The sequence below is a fragment of the Suricata suricatta genome, chromosome 5 (genome assembly GCF_006229205.1).
Source record: "Suricata suricatta isolate VVHF042 chromosome 5, meerkat_22Aug2017_6uvM2_HiC, whole genome shotgun sequence".
Lineage (NCBI taxonomy): Eukaryota > Metazoa > Chordata > Mammalia > Carnivora > Herpestidae > Suricata > Suricata suricatta.
Window position 1 is genome coordinate 83473361 of NC_043704.1, and position 9589 is coordinate 83482949.

The 9589-nt window shown below is 33.7% G+C and overlaps 1 protein-coding gene across 1 annotated transcript in view; it reads right to left on the reverse strand.

Moving 5' to 3' along the window:
• Nucleotides 1–9589, reverse strand: part of ATP11B (ATPase phospholipid transporting 11B (putative)) — a 118974-nt gene that overhangs the window by 42248 nt on the left and 67137 nt on the right. Inside the window, exons 15-21 of the mRNA XM_029938739.1 lie at nucleotides 7186–7410; nucleotides 6398–6573; nucleotides 5694–5762; nucleotides 4395–4468; nucleotides 4218–4321; nucleotides 1716–1897; nucleotides 356–559 (exon numbers count right to left, since the gene is read on the reverse strand). Coding sequence (XP_029794599.1) covers nucleotides 356–559; nucleotides 1716–1897; nucleotides 4218–4321; nucleotides 4395–4468; nucleotides 5694–5762; nucleotides 6398–6573; nucleotides 7186–7410 — 1034 coding nt within the window. The remainder of the gene's footprint in view (nucleotides 1–355; nucleotides 560–1715; nucleotides 1898–4217; nucleotides 4322–4394; nucleotides 4469–5693; nucleotides 5763–6397; nucleotides 6574–7185; nucleotides 7411–9589) is intronic.

The window sequence follows — 9589 nt, forward strand, 5'->3', positions numbered from 1 at the left end:
TGGTGTCACTGTGATCTGTAGTAAATCATCAGCAGTGAGAAATGATAAAAGTGCTGCCTAAGGGCTCTGTCACAACTACCCAACTGTGCTGTTGAAGTGCAAAACCTTTTATTGATGATATGTAAATGAATGACTGTGACAGTGTTACAATAAAACTTTATTTATAGGCATTTAAATTTAAATCTCATAAATTTTCACATCAAAATATTACTCCTTTGGATTCTGTTTCACCCATTAAAAATATAAAAATTATTTTGAGCTCACAGGCTACAAAAACAGGCAGTAGGCCATCTTAGACCCACGAACCATAGTTTGCTAACACCTGAACTCATGATCCAGATAATTACATCCTTACCTTCTGGCAAGCTGCCTCAATTGCTCAGCACATTGACTGTCTGATTTCTGGTTTATAAGTTCAAGGATGTTCATGGTTCTGTGAAAATGTCCACATGATAAACTCACACTGACAGCTGTTTCATGTTTATCTCCGGTTAGTACCCATACTTTGATACCAGCCATTCTTAATGCTTCAATAGTTTCTCGAACTCTATCTTGCAGTCTGAAAATAAAAAAAACAACATTAGTAGTGAGAAGAACATTTCTTTGACTATTTCAATTATAAACCACATAGTACATATAAGGTAAATTCTAGACTCTCTGACTTAAAAATGTTATAGTATAGTGACAAAATTCAATTTTTTCCTCATTTGGGAAGAAACAAGAATAATCAAATTAAGTCATCATCTGGTTAGCATAACATCTACAACTTTATACCTTAAGAAAATATCTTCAAAGTTGTTTTTTATAGAACCAAACTAAATATATGGTCTTCATAAACTCCTATTTTATGAGAAAATCTTAAATTTGAAATTAAAAGATTGTTCTCTATTTTATAAGAAAATTTCTCACATCAGTAGTTCAAAAATCAAATTGTGGACAATAAAGTATGTCATAACCTCAGGTGAGTCTCAGAAATCTCATGAGTAAATGAAACCTAAATTTAAAGTAAATGAAAGTAAATGAAAACCTAAATTTTAAAAAATGCAAACACGCTTACAGAGATAGATGGTGAGGAACACTCAATGGGCCTCCAGGAATTCACAAACTAACAGAGGAGAAAGTCTTTAAAGAAATAATTATACTGCCACAACAACAACAACACAGAACTACCTACAAAACATGTATACTTCCAAAGAAAATAATTTTTAATCCTGTTAGGGGTAAGGAAAGGTCTTACTGGAATGGGGGTACTATCTGTGCTAGATTTTGTAAAGACATTCACAAATGGATACAGGAAAAAATTATCCAGGCAGAAGGTACAGCTTTGCCAAAGAACAAAGGCACAAAGTAGAATAGTTTTAACTACAGCTGTTAGAGAACTACAGACGGTTTGGTGATGCTGAAGCATAAAGTGGAAGCAGGCAATGGTGGGAGTGAAGCTGCAGCATTAAACAGGTGCTTAAAGCCTTTGCATGGCATACTGAGGAGTATTCTACCAATTCCAGCCTACAGGGAAATCTGCAGAGCTGAATTCATTCATCTTTTTAAGGTATCTGGCTAGAATAATGCTGTATATGCTGAATGGGAAAAAATTTTGATTTTAAATATACTATTATAAGATGTTGATAAATAGAATTTAGTCTTAAATTAGAAACACTTAGCTAGGAAAATTCTTATGAGAAAAAATGTATATTGCCTATTTGTCTGATATTTACCTGTCTTCCACTGCTGTAGCTCCAAGTAATATCAGGTCTTTCTCTATGAAGTGGAAGACATCTGCCAGTTTCTCCTCCCGTTGTTGCAAGGCGGTTCTGGCTTCAAAGAGACGTCTATTTATTGCCTCATACTCTTTAGATGTCAACCGTTTATAGGCCATACACAGAGTTCTCAGCCCTTTCTAAAACAGAAAAATTAAAGACAAAAATTGAACAAAAATAACTGATGAGAAATCAAGAAGTCATGGAATTAATTTTTAAGTTACTACCATCTAATAACGGGAAATAAATGAAGTGTCACAAAGCCCTAGTGATTTGAGTTCTGGGACACACATTATCAGAGCCTTATAATTTTTGATGAGTTCATAAAAAGCTGCTCAAAATAACTAAGGTTTTTAAATTGCAGAATATTAGAGCCTAGACAGGATCAAAAAGATGATCTTACTGTGGTTTTAGAACTGTTTTACCTGGAAAGTCAGAACGTTCTGTAAGGGTATCTTCAGGACGTCAAGAGACAGGCAGCCCCAGGTTCTATTCTCCTGTTTTAACCATTATAAATCCATTTTATAAAAATTTTTTTAAGCAAAGGAGCCCATAATTTCCTGAAAGTGCACAGTATGATGAATTTAAAGTTCAAATACTGAAGTCTGTAAGGTGGCCCTCATCAAATAAACAATACTTTCTATTGCCACCAAATGATTTTAAACTGTATCATTATCTCTCTTCACTGGTGAAATGGAGCTCCACAACACTTATGAATATATATTTGAATATCTGATTCTCCTGGGCACAAATATTTCTTATGGTGTTACTATTTGAAAGTTGGTACCTATATCTAAAAGCTTACAGAAGTTCCTTTTCTTGTTGTACATTTTCCTTAGAAAAACCCAAAATATCCTAATAACAGAACTTGGAAAGGGTAAATTTTAAAATACTACATGACACTATTTAGATTTCTACATATTTGTGTCTCTTGACTTACAAATGACCCACACCTAGGGGTGCCGGGGTGGCTTAATCAGTTAAGCACCCAGCTCTTGATTTTGGCTCCGGTTATGATCTCACGGTTCGTGGGTTCAAGCCCTGCACTGGGCTCTGCACTGACAGTGTGGAATCTGCTTGGGATTTCCTCTCTCTCATTCTCAAAAACAAATAAACATTAAAAAAAAAAACCCAAAAAAACAAATGACCCACATCTATAAATGTTTTCCTTAAATAACAGTTAAGACGCAATGAGAGTTACTAATATATGAAACTAACTGATTTTATAACAAATATTCATTGAAATGCCGATGTGCCAGCATTGTTCTGGATAATAAAATGAATGTAAGTAGAATGCCTTTATTCTCACGGATGTTACAGTGTGGTGGATGAACTACATCATACACAATTAGGAAAGAAGTAATGGGAGAAAATAAACCATAAAAAAAAGGCAGGTGAGCAGAGATGAGTATGGAGCACACATTTATAGAAATGCAGAAATAAGAGATCATGAGTTCCTAAGACCGAGAGAGAGCTGCTTAAAAATCTTCCTCTTCACATTAATTATGGCACTTTGTTTTTCTAAGATTCTCCTATAGTCCTCTAGTAAGAGACCTAATTCACAAACCATAAAATTCATTCCTTTAAAGGATACAATTCAGTGGTTTTTAGTGTATTCACAGAGTTGTATTATCATGAATACTCTCTAATTACAGAACATTTTCATCACCCCTAAAAGGAATCCCATATCCATTAGCAGACACTTCCTTTTTACCCCTTCCTCTAGCCCCTGGCAACCACTAATTTGCTTTTTGTCTCTATGAATTCCATTATTCTGGATATTTCAAATAAGTGGAATATGTGACCATTTATGACTAGCTTCTTTCACTAGGCATAACCTTTCCAAGGTTCATCCATGTTATACATTAAGTATTTCATTCCTTTTAATGGCCAAATAACATTCCATTATACGGAAATGACACATTGTTTAATCCATGCATCAGCTGATGGAATTTCAATGTTTCTACCTTTTGGCTATTTAGCAATAATGCTGCTAAGTTTTTGTGTGAACATATGTGTTCAATTCTCTTGGGTGTATAACTAACATTAAATGAGTTATATAGTAACTATATTACTCTATGTTCTGTGAGCAACTGTCAAAGTATTTTCTAAAGTGTTTGTACCATTTATATTCCCACAATGAAGCAATGAAGGTTCCAGTTTCTCCACATCCTTGGGATTCCCCTATATTTTTGTTAGTAAACTCCTCTTTTTAATGTGTTGATTTGAATGGTCTTTGCAGCCAGAAATATCCGGATTGTAACAGGTTCAAAGAGAAGACAGGAATTTTAGCTGGTTAAAAGTCAATTTATAGTCAAAGAATGTTGAAGACAACATGTAATGTAACAGAACTGCAGAATTTCTATAATTTTTGTTAAGTTATTAATGTAAAAATGAAGCCTTAAATCTTTCATATGTATATCTTTTAGAGTGTTATATATCTTACAAATTTACACTCACCAAAGCAAATTCATCTACGTGAATTCTGGTTTTTTCTATTTCTCCACCTACACAATTAGGAAGAATTGATGATTCAGCTCCTTTTGCAAATAAAAACTTCTCACCTAAAGAGAAAAATCAGTTATCAAACTCTTAATATTAGATAAATAAAAATTCATAAAAGTTTAGATAGGTTACCTGAAGGTGCCTGAACAATTACACTCATTCTCCTACGATCTGAATCAAACTCAAGAATATGAAGCAGTTTGTACCTAAGGGGATAAAAATAAGATAAAAAGTCTCCTTTTTTTGAACAATATTAAGTGATTCTTTGAAAAGAACCCCTATAAAAGATAAAATGGTTGATTTAGAACAAGAAATTAATCTCAAGTACATTTTCAAGATGATGGGTTATGTATCACTAATAATAACATAAGACAGAAATAGAAGGAACTGCCATTTATTGAGTACTTACCAAATGCCATGTACTTTACCTACCTTGTGTCACTTAATACCCATGAGAACCAAAGAAGGTGGGTCTTATCTCATTTTACGGATGAGGACTATTAAACTCAGAAAGATTAAGTAATTTTCCTAAAGTCAAATAAGTTTGTGAGTGGCACAGCAAGGATTGGAATCCAGATCTGCCCAGCTCCACGTTTTTCTAAAAAAGGTAATTGATTCTCAACCCTTTTCTCTGCCCAAACACACCTGAGAAATACAACACACTCACATTAGTATCAGAGGATCATTACAGAAGTGATTCTGAACCTGGCACAGTGTACATGTGTATAGGTAGGGGAACAAATGCCTTTATAGGGAGCAGTGAAGTAATTTATGTGGATGGGTCAGGTGTGACTTGAACTTTTCTGGATGGACTTATATAATGATGTCCATATGAAATGTTTTGTACATCTCAAAGAAAAACACTGTTTTTCATAAGCTGATGAAATGAGCTAGACAGCCTTCTGTATGAAAACAGCCAAAGAATGGCTCTATTTCAGTTTGGAAAAGCATAGTTTGGCAAGGGACAGCTGGAGTTAAGATACAACTGGAATTGCTAAAACAGTGAAAGGTATGAATAGAACAGAAATGGATTAATTTATCAAGCAGTGTAAATATAAGGACGTTTTTATTTAGTGAGAACTTATGGAACTCATTACCCAAGGAGTGTATAAAAACAAACATATGCGTAAATTCAAGAACCATTAGGTTAAAATACAAATGAAAGATTCACAGAATATTATTATTACTATGAAAAAGTACAATGTAGTATTAACATCATGCTAGAGCAGGGGTCAAAAACTATTTTTGTAAAGGTCCAGAGAGCAAATATTTTAGTCTTTGCAGGCCATGTACGGTCTCTGTTGTATTTTTCAAAAACAACAACCCTTTAAAGCTGTAATGTAGTTTGCAGACTGTACAAACCAGGCCATAGTTTACAGATTCCTGTTCTATACTAAACACACATAAAATTACAACATAGAAAAAAATTACCGTTCCAGTTTTCCAAGTGTTTTAACTTCCATAGTTTCTTCAGAATTGCCAATAAATACAATGCCGATTCTAGGGATTAAAAGAGAAGAAACAGAAGATTAAAAAAATTTTTTAACGTTTATTTTTGAGAGAAGGAGCACCTGAGAGCAGGGTGGGAGCAGAGAGAGGGTGACAGGCGATCTGAAGCAGGCTCTGTGCCGACAGCAGTGAGTCTGATGTGGAGCTTGAACTCATGAACCATGAGACCATGACCTGAGCCTACATCGGATGCTTAACTGATCGAGCCACCCAGGCACCCCAAGAAATGTAAGTTTAAAAAATGTTATTTCATGTTTCTATAATATGTCACCTATAACTTAGCTTGACTAAAGACATTTAAAATACACGTTTAAGATGCATTTAAAAATATTTCTTTGAGGGGCGCCTGGGTGGCTCAGTCAGTTAAGTGTCTAACTCTTGATTTCAGCTCAGGTCATGATCTCATGGTTCTTTCTGAGATGGAGCCCCCAGGTTGGGCTCTGCACTGATAGTATGGAGCCTGCTTGGGATTCTCTCTCTATCTGCTCCTCCTCTGCTTGCGCATACTCTCTTTCTCTCTGAAAAAAATTTTAAAACATTTCTTCAAATATGGCATTATTTTTAAGAACCTGAAGGATCAGAGTAGGACCAAAATAATACATTCACAAGTATTTCTCACAAACTACCTTGCAGCAGCTTCCACTAGAGCTTTTTCATCCGGTGAAGATGCATAATACTCCAACTGGGAGGGTGCAAGGTTGGATTGCCAGGGACCATCACCAATGCCATCAGTCTGAACGCTGCTAATCTGTACAGTGTGACAGAGACTGACTGCTTTAAAGAAGAGATCATGTTCTTTAATCTGTAGAAAAATAATTAATATTCACAATAAAAATACCATTCCCAAACATTTTGAAAACTGTAAGCAGAATTTAAAAAAAACTCTAAGCAGAATTTTTAAAAATATCAATAAATATGGTTAATAATTGGTTATCTTAGATTTACAACAGGAGTGCTACAATCTTGAATTGCCTGAATACTAGTTGATTGCTTGTGACTCCAAGAAGGAAAGTGTGACGTCTGCTTATGACCTTTCAACATATGAGTATCTTTTAGGAGGCATAGCCAAATTGTAGTTAAATATGAAAACTCTTAAAAAGTGAGGTCTCAAAAAATATTAAATAAATGTAAGCTCTATTTCTTAGCAAAGTCTCCTTACTTCTTTACTTCAAGACATAAGGGTTCTTCTTAACTTACTGCCATTTACCCAGAGATCTGGAGCAGACACATATTAATTGACAAATTAAAGTGGGTTACAAATTCTCAGTGTTGAATCAAAGGATACACACTTCAAATATATATTCCTTGTCCCACTAACACTTAAGCTTTTTCTCTTACATAAGTCAAATCCAGCAACTACCAAAAAGAACGATTTCAAATGAAATTCCAGTTAATTAATTTAAAAGTTGCTTACCAGTTCAGTTTCACTTTCAGGACTGGTTCTGAAGGAAGAACTGGTTGTGAGATGGGGTAAACTATTAAGATAAGGTAAGTTTCCATCTGAAGAGTCTGGTGTTGGTCCTTCTGACACAAGTCTACCATTGATTTCTTGGTATTTAATGCCATTAATTGAACATTCCCGAAACTGCATCTCATTTTCTGTCAATGTACCAGTTTTATCTGTAAACACATATTCCACCTAGAGATGGAAGATAAAAGAAAAAAAAAAAGCTTTTGTATTTATGGTCCTATGCTCAACAATAAAGTCTTATGGTCAATCAAGCTTACCTATTAACACTGGCATACTGATGCTGATATTCCTTTAATCCAAGCACAGTCATTAAAGATGCCCAGAAACAAAACAGCATAACATAAAATGATATCAATCTATATATACTTTGAAGCTTGTGGCATTTTTAGGTGCATGTTCATCTGTAGACCAGACTGATAATGTGGTATTAACTTTTCCAATTCCTGGATAAGGTATTTTGAAGTAGTAGGATTAAGAACGATCTTTGAGCAAAGGTGGAAGGGATGGTTAATAACCGAGAATGTGAAAGGGCATGTATGTGGTCCAGAAGAAATGGCACAGGGCTAAGAATTGGAACACAAAGTCAAAGCAACACAAGAAGTCAGAGATAGAAAGTTATCTAAAATAGATAGATGGAGGAAATTGAAACCAAGGGTAGGAGACAAATTCAGAATACAGGAAAATAATTAAATGAAAATATTTTAAAAAATAGGTAAGACAAATAATTTTATTAGTCCTGGAGACTGATTTTGGAAAATTAACCCTAAAAGAAGGTAGGTCCAAAAAAAGAAGACTGAAATAGTTAAGTCTTAATACAACCAGAATTATGGTGAGGATTTGATTAATGCAATGATAATTTAAGAAAGTCATCATTTAAAAAGAGATATCATAAGGAAAAACAGTAATTACAGACCAATATTTCTTACGAAAATAAACACAAACCAAATCTAGAAACATAAAAAATACACACCATGATCATGTGGAATTTATCCCTGGAATGCAAAATTGGTTCAACAATAATTAATCAATGAAACCCACCATAATAATAAGTTGGTACTTGTTCTTTATTCTATTATTAAAATGATCATCTCAGCAGATGCACAAAAAGCATTTAATAGAATCCAATACCCTTTCATGATAAAAACAATCAACAAATTAGGGACAGGGTATTTCCTCAACCTGATAAAATTTATCTACAAAACCCCATAATTAGCGTCATATTTAATGAAGAAAGACTGAATGCTTTCCCCTATACTAAGTTCAGGTATAAAGCAAAGATATCCGTTCTTGCCACTTTTATTCAATATTGTACTGAAGGTTCTAGCCAGGGCAATCAGGCAAGAAAAAACAAATAGGTATTCAGATTGGAAAAGAAGTAAAGCCATTTGTAGACAACATGACTTATATATAGAAAATCCTAAGGAATCCACTAAAAAACCACTAGAACTAATAAATGAGTTCTTCAAGGTTGCAGAATAAAAGATCAATATACAAAAAGGGAGGTAGAGTTAAAACTGGAAAAAAATTGTTTGGACCAAGAAATAAAGTGAAAAATCATACCTTAATGTTCATTTTCTTGAAAGTGGTAAAGATAAATACAACACCTAAGATACAGGAATTCTATATAAAGTAATAATAAAAGCCAATAATTGTACAGCAAACACTATATTGCAAACATTGCAAGTTCTAACTCATTCAATACTCTCAACAACTCCATGAGGCAGGTACTATTACCATGTATATTTTAAAGAAAAAGAAAGAAAGGAAGAGTTAGGTTAAATAAGTTACCTAGTTATAGAGCTAACAAAGGGCAAAACTAGAAATAAAAGATAAAATAGTTCTTTTGCTATGTGATATTAAAGACTGCTTACTATCTAGAGCAAATGTTGAATTGTAAAGGTGGATACAGGGATATGTCACTTAACCTATACAAATTAATACAAAGAAAACCTTTAGACCAGAAAGAATAAGGTATAAAAAATTATGATAAAGAATATATCAGTAGTAAAGCAGTAATAATACTCCAAAAGTGATTAGAATAGACAGAAGAGATAGAAATAGAGTCATGGAGGACTCCTTAGAATTAAGATTAGATAGAGATGAATAAAAGAAATTAACTTTGATTTTTAAAAATTTATATAAAATCATGGTTTTAACTTTAGTGCTTAACAGGGCACTGTACACCATCCTAAGAATAGTTTCTTTGACAGGATGGAAATGAAAGGAGATAGGAGAGTGTGAAATAAAGTAGATTTCACTGGTATAAAAACAGATTAAGGAATATAGACAATAAACATATTATGAATATTTGTAGGCTTAAAAGTAAAAAGAAAAGCTGAGACGAATT